Source organism: Schistocerca americana, chromosome 2 (assembly GCF_021461395.2).
Source record: "Schistocerca americana isolate TAMUIC-IGC-003095 chromosome 2, iqSchAmer2.1, whole genome shotgun sequence".
NCBI lineage: Eukaryota > Metazoa > Arthropoda > Insecta > Orthoptera > Acrididae > Schistocerca > Schistocerca americana.
This window is the reverse complement of record NC_060120.1, coordinates 923575307-923590721: the sequence shown is the minus strand read 5'-3', so window position 1 is coordinate 923590721 and position 15415 is coordinate 923575307. Positions and strand designations below refer to the sequence as shown.

Below are 15415 nucleotides of genomic sequence, written 5' to 3'. Positions count from 1 at the left end.
GAGGGAGGAAATTATGAAGATATTGAAAGGGTAATTCAGTACGTACAGAAAGATTAAAATGTTCAAATTCAAATGGCTCTGAGCACTATGGGACTTAACTTCAGAAGTCATCAGTCTCCTAAAACTTAGAACTACTTAAACCTAACCAACCTAAGGACATTACACACATCCATGCCCGCGGCAGGATTTGAACTTGTAGCGCCTAGAACCGCTCGGCCACTCCGGTCGGCGATTAAAATGTAATAGTCATAGAGGAATGGAATGAGGTTGTACGAGAAGGACTAGGAGAAAGGGTTACGGGAGAATACGGGCTTGGTAGTAGGAATGAAATAGGATTGTTCTCATCAGAATCGACACCAAGCCTACGCCGACAGCAATAGCTCTGATATACACATTAATGTTGCAAGCAGAACGTGCAGAGAGAAAATATGTGAGGACATTGAAAGGTTAATTCATTACGTACAGAGAGATAAAAATTTAATACTCATGGTGGACTGGAATGAGGTTGTGGGCGAAGGACTAGGAGAAGGGGTTACGGGAGAATATGGGCTTGTTATTAGAAATGAGTGAGGGGAAGGGCGTCAAGTTCTGCAGTAAATTTCGTCTAGTAATAGCGAATACTGTGTTCAAGAATCACAAGAAAGGGCCGAAAGATACAGGAAAATTCTAGTTAGATTGCGTCATGGACAGGCAAAGATTCCGAAATTAGATAATGAATTGTACGTTGTACCCGTGAGGAGTTATAAAATGAGATCACAATTTAGTAATGACGAAGAGGAGGCTGAAGTTTAACAGACTACTCAGGAAGAATAAACGCGCAAAAAAGTAGGATACGGAAATAATAAGGAGTGATGAGATACAACTGAAGTTCTTTGAGGCTATAGATACTACGATAATGAATTTCACAATAGGAATTTCTTTGAAGAGGAATGTACATCTGTGAAAAGGTCAGTCGGTGAAGTCAAAGAAAACCACAGGCACAAGGAAGATAATTGCGAAGAAACAATGCGTAAAAGTAGAAATGCTTCAGCTGACTGAGGAATGAAGTAGAAAAGCCTTCAGGAAAACACAGGAATACAGAAATACAACTCACTTACAACTTAAATTAATAGGAAGAACAGGAAACCTAAAGCGAAATGGCTACGTAAGAAATGAAAAGACATCGAAAAAGATATGATTGTCGGAAGAACTGAGTCAGCATACAGAAAGGTCAAAACAGTCTTCGCTGAAATCAGAAGCAAGAGTAGAAACATTAAGAGTGGAATGGAAATTCCATTAATAAATGTGAAGGAGAGAGCAAATAGGAGGAAAGAGTATGTTGCAGACCTCCATGACGGGATGACATGTCTCAAAATGTGATAGAAGAAGAAACAGGAGTCGACAAGTAAGGGATAGTATTAGAGTCAGACTTTAAAAGAGCTTTGAACGACTGAAGGTCAGATTAGGCGGGATAGATAACATCGCATCACAATTTCTAAAACTACTAGGAGGAGTGGCAACAAAACGTCTATACACGGTGGTGTGTACAACGTAAGATACTAGCGATATATCATCAGACTTTCGGAAACATATCGCCCACACAATTTCGAAGACAGCAATATCCGACAAGTGCGAGAATTAAGGCATAATCAGCTTAACAGCTCAAGAATTCAAATTGCTAACACAAATAACATATGGAAGAAGGGAAAAGAAAACTGAGGATCTGATAGATGGCGATCAGTATGGCTTTAGGAAAGATAAATGCACCAGAGGCAATTCTGAAATTGCAGTTGATAACGGAAGCTAGACTGAAGAAAAATTGAGATACCCTCATAGGACTGTCTACCTAGAGAGTGCGTTCGGCAGTATAAAATGATGTAAGATGTTCGAAATTCTGAGTAAAATAAGTGTTAACTACTGCGAAAGACGGGTGGTATACAGCATATTTGAGAACCAAGAAGGAAGACTTCTATACGACTAACGAAGTAGCCGAATTAAAAAGGGTGTAAGACGGGGATGTATCCTTCGCTCCTACTCTTCACTCTATACAAGAAAGAAGCAACGACGGAAATAAAAAATAATTGAAAGAGTGGGATTAAAATACAAGGTGAAAGACTGTCAATGATAAGATTCGCTGAGGACAGTGATATCCTCAGTGAAAGTGAAGAAAAATTACAGAACGTTTTAAACAGAATTAACAGCATAATGAGTACAGAATATGAATTGAAAGTAAATCGAAGAAAGACGAAAGTAATGAGAAGTATCAGAACTGAGACCAAAGAAAAACTTATCAGAGTTGGGGATCAAGGAATAGACGAAGTTAAGGAATTATGCTCCCTGTGCATCAAAGTAACCGATGCAGACGGAGTAAGGACATCAAAAACAGACGCAGTGGCAAAAAGGACGTTCCTGGCCAAGAGAAGTCTACTAATACGAAACATAGCTCCTAACTCGAGGAAGAACTTTAGGGAATGTACGTTTGGAGCACACAGACTCTGGAAAAACCGGTAAAGGGGAGAATCGAAGAATTTGCGATGTTATGCTAAAGAAGAATGTTCAGAATTTGATTGACTGAGAAGGTGGGAAATGAGGAGCCCTCTCCTCAGAATCAGCGAGGAATGGAACATATTGAAAACACTGAAACGAAGAAAGGACAATGTGATACGATGTCTTTAAGACATCTGCGAGTAACTTCCATGGTACTAGAGAAAGCAGTAGAGGAAGACAAAGAATACATGCAGCAAATAACTGAGGACGTAGGTTACAAGAGCTACTCTGAGGTGAAGAGTCTGGCACGATGGAGGAATACGTGGCGGGCTGTATCAAAGATTGATGAAAAAAAAAGGTCAGTAGGAAGTTGGACAGTACTCGCAGAGCCCAGTTCTGAATTCTTCCGACGGGATTTTCCCAGGAAATTACAGCGTGCTCAGTCTCATTCCAAATGTGTTCGATCGGGTTCAGCGCTGCCGAATTGGGAGGCCAACACATCAGTTGGAACTCGTCACTTTGTTCCTCAAACCACCCCATCACAGTCCTGGCCTTGTGATATGGCCAATTACCTTTCTGAGAAGTGCTACTACCGCAGGAAAATATGATCGTCACGAAGAAGTGTATGTGATTTGCAACTAGTATACGATATCGTTTAACCGTCACGGTGCCTTGCGAGAGCTCGACTCGACCCATGTATGCCAACATAAATGTTCCCCAGAGCATAATGGAGTCCCACGATCTTGTCTCCGTCCCGCATTACACGTGCCAAGGACTGTTACACTGGAAGACATTGGAATCGCGCCCTCCCGTCGCGATGGTGAAGAAGGTGTCCGGATTCATCAGACCATGCAACGCATTGCGCCAACGTCCTGTGCCTATGGCCACTTGCTCATTTCAGTTGTAATTGTCGATGCCGTGGTATTAACATTCCCACGTGCATGGGCCGTTAGGAAAGGAGGCCAGTCGTTAGGAGCGCTGAGTGCGCTGTGTATTCAGACACACTTGTAATGTGCCAAGCATTAAAGTCTGATGTTAGTTTCGCCACAGTTCGACGCCTGTCCTGTTTTACCAGTCTGCCCACCCTACGACATCTGACATCTGTAATTAGGGTTGGCCACCCGGTCCCATGACATCTGAAAGAGATTTTACCTTGGTTTCGCCACGTGTAGAAGACACCCACCATAGAACTCCTCGTACACCGAAGTTGTTGAGTTTTCTAAATGTCTCCAGCCCTCCACAATCAATCCACTCTCAAACTTAGATAGACTGTGTACCTTCCTCATTCTAGACCCACCAAAAAAAATTTTGCGTCACCTCGGTTTATAGAACCTCTGAAGATAGACATTAACTGTGGATATTGTATCTCAGACACAGTCCCTTTAACTGTTCAGATATGTCTCTAAACCCACCCAAAAATGTAAACAACCGTGGATGAGCAGCGCCTATTAGACGTACCAGTTCCAGTCATTCCACCAGGAAGGAGGTGCACGGCTCGTGTTGTCTTTAGTTCAACGATGCCTAGACGGTCAATACCGCGGTTCGATCGCGTACGGACTATTACTTTGTGCCAAGAAGGGCTCGCAACAAGGGAAGTGTCCAGGCGTCTCTGAGTGAACCGAAGCGATGTTGTTCGGACATGGAGAGGATATAGGGAGACAGGAACTGTCGATGACAAGCCTCGCTCAGGCAGCCCGAGGGCTACTACTGCAGTGGATGACCGCTACCTACGGATTATGGCTCGGAGGAACCCGGACAGCAACGCCACCATGTTGAATAATGCTTTCCGTGCAGCCACAGGACGTCGTGTTACTACTCAAATTGTGCGCTACAGGCTGCATGATACTCAACTTCACTCCCGACGTCCATGGCGAGTGCAACCACGACACAATGGGCTTAACGACATACCGAATGGACTGCTCAGGATTGGCTTCACGTTCTCTTCACCGATGAGATATTGCATCGGGATTGAATACGAAAGGCGCAATGTCCACTTAAGTACAAAAGAAGTGACTCTTCTAATAGTCTGTGCTTTGAGCTTCTCCTGGGAGACCAGTATTGGATTCCGATGCACCACTGCAGGTTTACTGTATCCCTTGGACCTTCACATGGACCATGAAACACAGATATTGCATCGGGTTCGAATACGAAAAGCACAATGCCCACTTAAGTACAAGAGGAGTGACTCTTCTAATAGTCTGTGCTTTGAGCTTCTCCTGGGAGACCAGTATTAGATTCCGGTGCACCACTGCAGTTTTTCTGTTTCCCTCGGACCTTCACATTGACCATGAAACACAGATATTGCCTTCAGCCAGACAAACGTCGGAGATATGTTTCAAGGCAACCCGGCCAGCCTGAACGCCTTAGACACACTGTCCAGCGAATGTAGCAAGGTGGAGGTTCCCTGCTGTTTTGGGGTGGCATTTTGTGGGGCCGACGTACGCCGCTGGTAGTCATGGAAGGCGCCCTAACGGCTGTACAATACGTGAATGCCTTCCTCCGACCGATAGTGCAACCATATCTGCAGTATATTGGCGAGGCATTCGTCTTCATGGACGACAGTTCGCGCCCCCATCGTGCACATCTTGTGAATGACTTCCTTCAGGATAACGACATCGCTCGACTAGTGTGGCCATCATGTTTTCCAGACATGAGCCCTATCGAACATGCCAGGGATAGACTGAAAATGGTTGATTATGGACGACGTGATCCACCAACCACTCCGAGGGATCTATGCCGCATCGCCGTTGAGGAGTGGGACAATCTGGATTAACGGTGCCTTGTGGATAGCGTGCCAAGACGAATATAGGCACGCATCAATGCAAGAGGACGTGCTACTGGGTATCAGAGGTACCGGTGTGGACAGCAGTCTGGACCACCGCCTCTCTGGGTCTCGCTGTATGGTGGTACAACAGGCAATGTGTGGTTTTCACGAGCCGTGAAAAGGGCGGAAATGGTGTTTATGTTGTCATCTATTCCAATTTTATGTACAGGTTCCGGATGTGTGTACACAAGGACAGTGCGCTGGCTGATACTACACGCACTTTTCGTGCCTCTGACTAGCAGTCACTCCTCGCCAGTTGACTCTGCTGTGGCGTAGATGGCTTTATATCGATAGTGGGTCGGTGGTCATGATTTTCTGGCAGATCAGCGTAAATTTCTTTTAAATGGTTGGTTCTGAGCACTATGGGACTTAACATCAGAGGTCATCAGTCCCCTAGACTTAGAACTACTTAGACTAACTAACCTAAGGACATCACACACATCTATACCCGAGGTAGGATTCGAACCCGCAACCGTAGCAGCAGCGCGGTTCCGGACTGAAGCGCCTAGAACCGCTCTGCCACAGCAGCCGGCCGAACAAGAGTCCTGCACATTCTTCGTAAGCATAAAGACCGCCAATCCGCATATCACTACATCAAGGGCTTCACAGCAAAGAATTCCAAATTCGCCTGGAATACTGTTAGTGAGGTGAGTTCTGCGTCGAAGCTGGAACTTTATGCATAGGACACTTTTTACCTATGACGCCATGTTGACAAACCATTGGAACGTCAACTTACACATTATGCACAACTAGTCACCAGAAAACCCACACTGACTTCGTCAGGTAGAACATTAACGTCACTGGAATGTCACTGCACAGTGTGGTATTGTAGGACAACTCATCGTTGTCTCATATTTGACTGATGGTATTCTTAACGGTTGACTGTACGGGTAATTCTCGAGATGCAGCTTACCTGGACTGATGGAAGATCTACTTCTTCACTTGCGTCAGCATGATGGATGCCTTACGCATGGTGCCATGGCGGAAAGAAATGCACTAAACCAACAGTCCCCAAACCGATGGATAGGATGGGGCAGTCCTGTTCAGAGATTTCCAGCGCGTTCGACGACCTTACCACATGGATTATTGTTTGTTTGGGGACGTGTGAAAAAATGTGGTGTATCAGCAGGTGTCAGCAACAGTGGACAAAATTAAAGCCTGTATTTCCGCTGCATGTCCTGCAATAACACCAGAAACATTGACAGCAGTGAGCCGATCAGTGTTGGAGCGTGCATAGAGGTGTAGTCACGTAAATGGTGATCTCTTCTAAAATAGGCTGTAGCGTTCCTGCTTTGAGCAATGTGACTGCAAATCGTCTTACATTTCGTGTGTTTCTGAGAAGACGTATGTTCGATTTGTAGGTACTAGTGAAAGTTTATGTAACCTTTTCAGTATGTGCAAAATTTCAGTTTTAACGTAATCATTGACATTTCTGTTTGTGTCAAGTACCTTTATCTGATTGATGTACAACTACGTACAACTAGCCTTTACTCCTCTGTTAGATCCTTGGTTACCCATTAACTATGTTAAGCCCGGCCGGTGACATTCGGAATTTCTTTACTGCAACGTCTATTCCAGTACTGTAGTAAAGTTCAATAAAGCACGACCGAGTAACTCCTTTCCTTGATTTTCATTGTGTGTGACTGGACGTCTGTATTGTTTGCAGTCCACTCAATTACAGTGTAAACAACAATAAGTACAATGTTTGTCACATGGTAGTACGTCAATCACATCGCGATTGCGAGCTACGTGGAGTTCACACTTGCATTTTTGGATTTACAATAGCGGCGCGTGTCGTGCATTGAAGGTTCAATTTCGCTTTGCAATTTCTTGGCAGGAGGGGGAGTAGCTAATGTACTGCGATGCAGACTACGCTGCTGCTGTTTGCGTGATAAATAGTTCATTAAAAAAACCTAAGTTTGTGTTGAAAATAATATTTGGTTACATTTTAGAACGTCTCACAGTGTTTACTTTCATGAGCTCTGCCTGACATTCATCGTGAAACTCGTTTTTCACTCTATATCGTTCCAGAGATACTTGCGTTGCAACGTTTAAGTAGGCAACACTGTATATATGTATATTCTTCTGTGTATCCGTCAATGGATGTTTGCGATCACACGATGCATCTTTATATTTTTTCTATGAGCTGCACTATATAGTAGGTGACCTGCCCTTGGTGCTCTTGTCCACTGCTTTATATTGAACGAAGATGTTCTTCTTCATGCTTTTCACTTTCACCCTCAATCTCCCCCTCGGTTATCAACAGTAAAGGTATATACAGTGCTAGGAAAAACTTAATGACATGATAGATAAAGTAACATAACTTACTAATACCTAATAATAGCTCATCGGGAGTGAATGAAACTTTGGCAGCACGTTTCCAGTGGTCTCCTAGTCGTGCAAGGAAAGTTCAACGCCACATGGTGTGAAGCCGGCCTGACTATAACTTCAGGTAGGGCCAGCCACCCAACACGCAACGGAGGGAACTGGGAATGACAGTGCGTGTCTATCAGCTAGCAATTAGGGTGCTCTGTCGACATGAATGGGTAGCAAAATTTGGTTGATTACACAAGGTGAACAATCTTCGGGAATCTGGAAACATAAAGTGTAATGAGTTCAGCCCACGAATTTGGTACTGCTCATAGCATTATTTCACGTGCATGGGGAGCATTACAAACCATTGGTACTGCTGGGCGAAGGAGGGAGGTGACTGACCACGGTGAGGTGTAGCAGCAGTTGACGGCTACATTGTCCTGAAGGCAAGAAGAGACAAACGTCAAATAGTGGCTGGATGGGGGTGATCCCTTTGCTCGCTGACCAGCACTTGGCATTCCGTTAATACCCGCATATTAAAGGAGCCGTTTGCGATAGTGCCAAGAGCATAGGGACTGGACCAAAGAAGAATGGGGTCACTTTATCTCCTCAGACAAGAACACATTCAGTCTGACTTGTGATTGTGGTTGTATGCTCTTTTGGTGAGAGGTAATGCACACAGGAACATTGTCTAACATGATAGATTTGGTAGTCCAGGGGTTATGGCTGTGGGAAGCAAAACCTTGCATGGGCGTACCGACCTCCAAATCTTTGAGCACGGTACACTCACTGGTCAAGGACTGGACCAACGAAGAGTTGGGTCACATTATCTCCTCAGACAAGAGCACATTCAGTCTGACTTGTGATTGTGGTTGTATCCTCTTACGGTGAGAGGTGATGCACACAGGAACATTGTCTAACATGATAGATTTGGTAGTCCAGGGGTTATGGGGGTGGGAGGCAAAATCTTGCATGGGCGTACCGATCTCCAAATCTTTGAACACGATACACTCGCTGGTCAAGGACTGGACCATCTTTATCTCCTCAGACAAGAGCAAATTCATTCTGACATGTGATTGTGGTTATATCCTCTTATGGTGAGAGGTAATGCACACAGGAACATTGTCTAACATGATAGATTTAGTTGTCCAGGTGTTATGGCGGTGGTAGGCAAAATCTTGCACGGGCGTACCGATCTCCAAATCTTTGAACACGATACACTCACTGATCAGCGTTATCGTGACACTGTGCTCCTTCCACATGTCCGTCTTTTCAGGGGAGCATTCGACCCTGACTTCATTTTTATGGATGAAAAGGCGCGATAACTTCGAAGAGCGCAAGTGGTGGACCTCTTGGAGTGAGAGGATACTCGGCGCATGAGTTGCAGCTTCCCCTGACTTAAATCACATCACGCACATGCGGGATACGGTAGGGAGACATATATCAGCAAGTCTACAGGCACCAACGACCATCCAGCAGTTGTCAACTATGCTGGTAGAGCTACTTTCCGACCTTGTGACAAGCATGAGAGCACGTTGCAATGCATGCACTGCTGCCCGTAATGATTGCACGCCCTGTTAAAAACAATGTTCTGTATTTGTCAAAGTTAAGTTCTAAGTAAAGAAGGGAAAACAGAAAGGTCGAAGGAGTGTACAGAGGGTCTATACAAGGGCAATGTTCTTGAGGACAATATTATAGAGATGGAAGAGAATGTAGATGAAGATGAAATAGGAGTATGACACTGCGTGAAGAGTTTAAAAGAGCATTGAAAGATCTAACTCGAACCAAGGCCCAGGGAATAGACAATATGCCATTAGAACTACTGACAGCCTTGGGAGAGCCAGGCGAAACAAAACTCCACCATCTGGTGAGCAAAATGGCGAAATACCCTCAGACTTCAAGAAGAATATAATAATTCCAATCCCAAAGAAAGCAGGTGTTGACAGACGTGAAAATTACCGAACTATCAGTTTAATAAGCCACGGCTGCAACCTAACACGAATTCTTTACAGACGAATGGAAAAACTGGTAGAAGCCGACCTCGGGGAATATCAGTTTGGATTCCGTAGAAATGTAGGAACAGGTGAGGCAATACTGACCCTACGACGTTTCTTAGAAGCCGGCCGGAGTGACCGAGCGGTTCTAGGCGCTACAGTCTGGAACCGCGCGACCGCTACGGTCGCAGGCTCGAATCCTGCCTCGGGCGTGGATGTATGTGATGTCCATAGATTAGTTAAGTTTAAGTAGTTCTAAGTTCTATGGGACTAATGCCCTCAGAAGTTAAGTCCCATAGTGCTCAGAGCCATTTGAACCATCTTTGCATTTATAGATTTAGAGAAAGCTTTTCACAATGTTGACTGGATTACTCTCTTTCAAATTCTGAAGGTGGCAGGGGTAAAATACAGCGAGCTAAAGGCTATTTACAATTTGTATAGATAACAGATGGCAGTTATAAGAGTCGAGGGCATTAAACGGAAAAATCTATGGAGAAGAAATGAAAACTTTGAGTTTCGCCGACGACATTGTAATTCAGTCAGAGACAGCAAAAGACCTGGAAGAGCAGTTGAACGGAACGGACAGTGCCTTGAGTGGAGGATATAAGATGAACATGTTCTGAGGCATCAAGGGATCACCAATTTAGTATTAGAGGGCAGCGTGGAGGGTAAAAATCGTAGAGGGAAACCAAGAGATGAATACACTAAGCAGATTCAGAAGGATGTAGGTTGCAGCAGGTAGTGGGAGATGATGAAGCTTGCACAGGATAGAGTAGCATGGAGAGCTGCATCAAACCAGTCTCAGGACTGAAGACCACAACAACAACAAGGGGATCATCATAAATCGTGGCCACTTCCGTGTAATTATTGTCTTTGAATAAAAGTGTCATTTATTTTACACTCACTGCGTATTTCTTTCATTTACGTTATGGAAAATGTTGTAGCAGTTCAATACTGTAACAGGTTAAAGCTTCATCTATGTTATTTTGCAGTGGCACATGTGGAACATTACTTTCGACCTTAAGATTTGCACATGACTGAATTTGGTCTTCTGTGAGATATATCCCAGGAATGCAATTATTCTTATCTGTACTTTTAACACTTCATACTGTTTGTGTAGTAATACATCTGTGTCAATTACTCTTGCTGCCCACGGTATTTTTATCATTCTGCCGTAAATCCGCATTTCAAAAACCTCGATCTCCCTTGCTGACATTATATTCAGTGTACAACCTTCAAAACCGTTTACTCTGACGTGAAGGTCCTGGTCTGTACTTTGTGAGAATTTTCTTAAATTTTATGAAAGCATTGCTGGAGATCTCTAAGCGAAATTTTACCTCCATATCTGATCTCTAGTCTTTACGTAGCAGCAAGGTGCTTAAACTTGTCCGCTCTCTGTATTAAGAAGCTACTAAACTGTATATCTGTATTTGTAAAAGAGTTGGGCTGTCATTTGACAATAATAAACTGCATCTTATTTATTTTAATATTCAGATCTAGATCACGGTTGTAATCTGCTACCACACTGATGAACTGTCGGAGATCATCTACGTTATCAACAACCAATATCGGGTCATGAAGATAGCGACTTCAGTTGACATGGCAGTAGACAGAGTAGGCAGCAGCGTCTCCTTATGCCTTTCAGACTTGCAAATTTTTCCTTATGTAGCACTGCTAGGAGATTTTTTAATGATTTTAGATGCTAAATTTGTACAAAAATATGGACGCATTTTCAAAACATACTGCGTTCGCTCATGGACTAAAATAACTAATTACGAAATATTCTCTATTGTAAGAAATAGTGAAATTATCACTCAATACTTAACATGCAAAATAACAATATTGAATTATACAGTGTAATATAACGAACCAACTACATTCGTGTATTCTGGTGGCCACGAGCTGCTGCGCACCACGTATTGACTTGCTGATTTTTCATAGTGATGCCCAGCGGTTGGCAGCAACTCCGCTTGATGAAAAGGCTGAACATTCACAAATATGTACCTCAGGTTTTACTGATTCTTTTGCAGCTAAGACACAGTAAAAGTTAATGTATTGCAATTGTAACCAGAGGGTCTTAAAGTGAAATGTGGCGAAAGAGCAGATTCGTTTGCCAGTCATGGCCAGTAAAGATAGCTACGTACACGAACTACACGTTGTTTCCGGTTATAGGAAGCAACAGTAACTGGCATTGCCAGTTCTCGAGGGCCCATGTAGTCGGAAGAATCTGCATGTGGCATTCTATGTTATTCTGTATTACTATGTGTTCCAAACAGCATAATCATGACGTATGGATTCATAGACACACAGTACATTACGTTTTACACATATGTGCTTTTCATTCTCTCTGTCGTAAAGTTTCTTCTAGACTCCTCTCGCTGCTTCAAAAGCTGGTATTTCAACCTTATTTTCTGAGAGTTTTAACCAATATTCTGTGGTTGATATAACTATTCCACTGAATGGAACACAATTTTGAGCCTTAATATGAGTTTCTTGGTAGATACAGGCATAAATGTTGGCAATTTCTTGTTAATCACATGCATTCAGTACAGCAGTAAATTGCACACTGTCCATGGCCGTTAGACTCTAGAAATAAAGAGAAATTTGCATTGTTTGGGTGCATACATAGCCATTTAGCTATGTCGTCTTAACACTATAACAACACGTGCAGACAGGGAACCTACTGAACCCCATTGTTACAGCCAAAGTTGAGTTGTCTATGTCAATGCACTCTCCTGTGAAACCTGATTAAGTTTCTGGACAAGAACTAACAATAATTTTGACGGAGACACTACAGAAAAGTTGGTCCAGTGCTTCCATCAGTCACTACTTCTGTCAAGTGGTGAAGGAGACGAAAAGTAGCTCACAATCAACGTGAGTTGCAGCCTTATACATTTGGGAAAAAGATAGATGTGACAAGAAGTTATGGTCAGTTATACTTGATAAGCATATGACCACTTACAACTATCCTTCTGGACTAAGTCAGTATATCCTGCGTAACTTGAAATTTTTATCCTAAGGAGAACATGGGCAGAAATGAAGTCATACTAAGTTCTGTAAAAAAAAAAAAAAAATACACTACTGGCCATTAAAATTGCTACACCAAGAAGAAATGCATATGATAAACGGGTATTCATTGGACAGATATATTATACTAGAACTGACATGTGATTACATTTTCACGCAATTTGGGTGCATATATCCTGAGAAATCAGTACCCAGAACAACCACCTCTGGCCGTAATAACGGCCTTGATACGCCTGGGCATTGAGTCAAACAGAGCTTGGATGACGTGTATAGGTACAGATGCTCATGCAGTTCATCAAGAGTAGTGACCGGCGTATTGTGATGAACCAGTTGCTCGGCCACCATTGACCAGAAGTTTTCAATTGGTGAGAGATCTGGAGAATGTGCTGGCCAGGACAACAGTCGAACATTTTCTGTATCCAGAAAGGCCCGTACAAAACCTGCAACATGCGGTCGTGTATTATCCTGCTGAAATGTTAGGTTTCGCAGGGATCGAATGAAGGGTAGAGCCACGGGTCGTAATACATCTGAAATGTAGCGTCCACTGTTCAAAGTGCCGTCAATGCGAACAAGAGGTGACCGAGACGTGTAACCAATGGCACCCCATGCCATCACGCCGGGTGATACGCCAGTGTGGTGATGACGAATATACGCTTCCAATGTGCGTTCACCACGATGTCGCCAAACACGGATGCAACCACCATGATGCTGCAAATAGAACCTGGATTCATCCGAAAAAATGACGTTTTGCCATTCGTGTACCCAGGTTCGTCGTTGAGTACACCATCGCAGGTGCTCCTGTCTGTATAACCGCAGCCATGGCCTCCGAGCTGATGGTCCATGCTGCTGCAGACGTCGTCGAACTGTTCGTGCAGATGGTTGTTGTCTTGCAAACGTCCCCATCTGTTGACTCAGGGATCGACACGTGGCTGCACGATCCGTTACAGCCATGCGGATAAGATGCCTGTCATCTCGAGTGCTAGTGATACGAGGCCGTTGGGATCCAGCACGGCGTTCCGTATTACCCTCCTGAACCCACCGACTCCATATTCTGCTGACAGTCATTGAATGTCGACCAACGCGAGCAGCAGTGTCGCGATACGATAAACCGCAATCACGATAGGCTGCAATCCGACCTTTATCAAAGTCGGAAACGTGATGGTACGCATTTCTCCTCCTTAAACGAGGCATCACAACAACGTTTCACCAGGCAACGCCGGTCAACTACTGTTTGTGTATAACAAATCGGTTGGAAACTTTCCTCATGTCAGCGCGTTGTAGGTGTCGCCACCGGCTCCAATCTTGTATGAATGCTCTGAAAAGCTAATCATTTTCATATCGCAGCATGTTCTTCCTGTCGGTTAAATTTTGCGTAAGTAGCACGTGATCTTGGTGGTGTAGCAATTTTAATGGCCAGTAGTGTACAATCGTAAAAGGGGAACAAACGCAATGATTGGTATTCAATATATCACTGAAGCAATGCCAGTCACAACGCCATTTATTTCTGTTTCGTGGAACTTTCGGTTAATTATTCTGAGGCTGAATATAATTTCTAAATCCATGTAGAATTTTAACAATATGGAAGATTTACAGAAGGTGACGAATATACTCATACACTTTATTCTGAAGTGCAATTTTCTGATCTGTATCTTTTTTTTTTCAGGTACAGGGAGAGCATGAGAACTTTGTCGTCGATATTCCGTGAGCACCAGGTGGACTCTTTGGAGCGCGCCGTGCGGTGGGTGGAGTACGTGATACGTCACAAGGGGGCCCCACACTTGCGCAGTGCTGCCCTCGACCTGCACTGGTGGCAGTGGCTGCTGCTCGATATCCTCGCCTTCCTACTTCTGGTTGCCACCATTGCAATCTATCTTTTGTGCATATCTGTTCGCAGACTTGTCCAGTTTCTCTCAGGATTTAAAGTGAGGGTAAAAACTGAGTAGTTATTCAGCTGTAGAGTCACTGAAGAACTATAACTGTGGCATTGCATCAGAGTTTGTATCTGAAAATATCTTTGATGTAAAAATCTGACAATACATTCCTGCAAGCGAGTATGGAAGATAATTTCAAGATCTATTTTATTACGTCAGAGTAGACGCAAAGCATATTTTGTGAGACAGTGAAACACTTGAAAAGCTCAAACATAAAAATAATACTGTGATTTGTGTCATATGGCGGATAGAATAAAGGGCAAGGGAAATTTCCTGCAACTAATACTGAGGAATAGTATACTGGCGAAAAATATCAGAACACAAAAAAATAATTAATGTAGAGTAGTGAAATTTCAGATTATCTCAAGGATAACTAGATAACTAATTCTCACGACAGTTACAGCGTGTATTTAAAGCAAATCTGATTTGCATCCTCATAGGGGGCGACGTGCATGAAATGTGAGTAGACATCATCTTTCAGTTGTAGTAACACGCCTATCAACTTTTCTTTCCGTCATACAACCCCTTGGTGCTTCGATTTTTCCCCGTTAGTATATTAAGAACGCTGTTACTGTTTGAAACTCATTTACGGTATTGAAAATAGCAGTGAAAACATTGTAAGAGTTTTTCTATGATGGAATATTAATTTTTTCATCACTTTTTTATAATTTAACAGACAGAGAGAGTGATGTACTCGAAGCCATTAGGAGGCAGAGTTACTATTACATACTTTAGTACTCATATTAAACATTTAAGCTATTGTTGAACATCGACAGTTAAGACTATCATGAAATTAGATAAAGAAATAACAATACTAATTTTTTTGTAGGAACATGGCTCATACAAATGATTAATTTGTG

The 15415-nt window shown here is 43.2% G+C and overlaps 1 protein-coding gene across 1 annotated transcript in view; it reads left to right on the top strand.

The window, feature by feature from the left end:
• The window catches only part of LOC124596332 (UDP-glycosyltransferase UGT5-like), a 35498-nt gene extending 20810 nt beyond the window's left edge, over positions 1-14688 (top strand). The window contains exon 4 of the mRNA XM_047135435.1: positions 14288-14688. Within this exon, the coding sequence (XP_046991391.1) occupies positions 14288-14567 (280 nt within the window). The 3' untranslated portion in view covers positions 14568-14688. The remainder of the gene's footprint in view (positions 1-14287) is intronic.
• Positions 14689-15415: the final 727 nt, after the last annotated feature.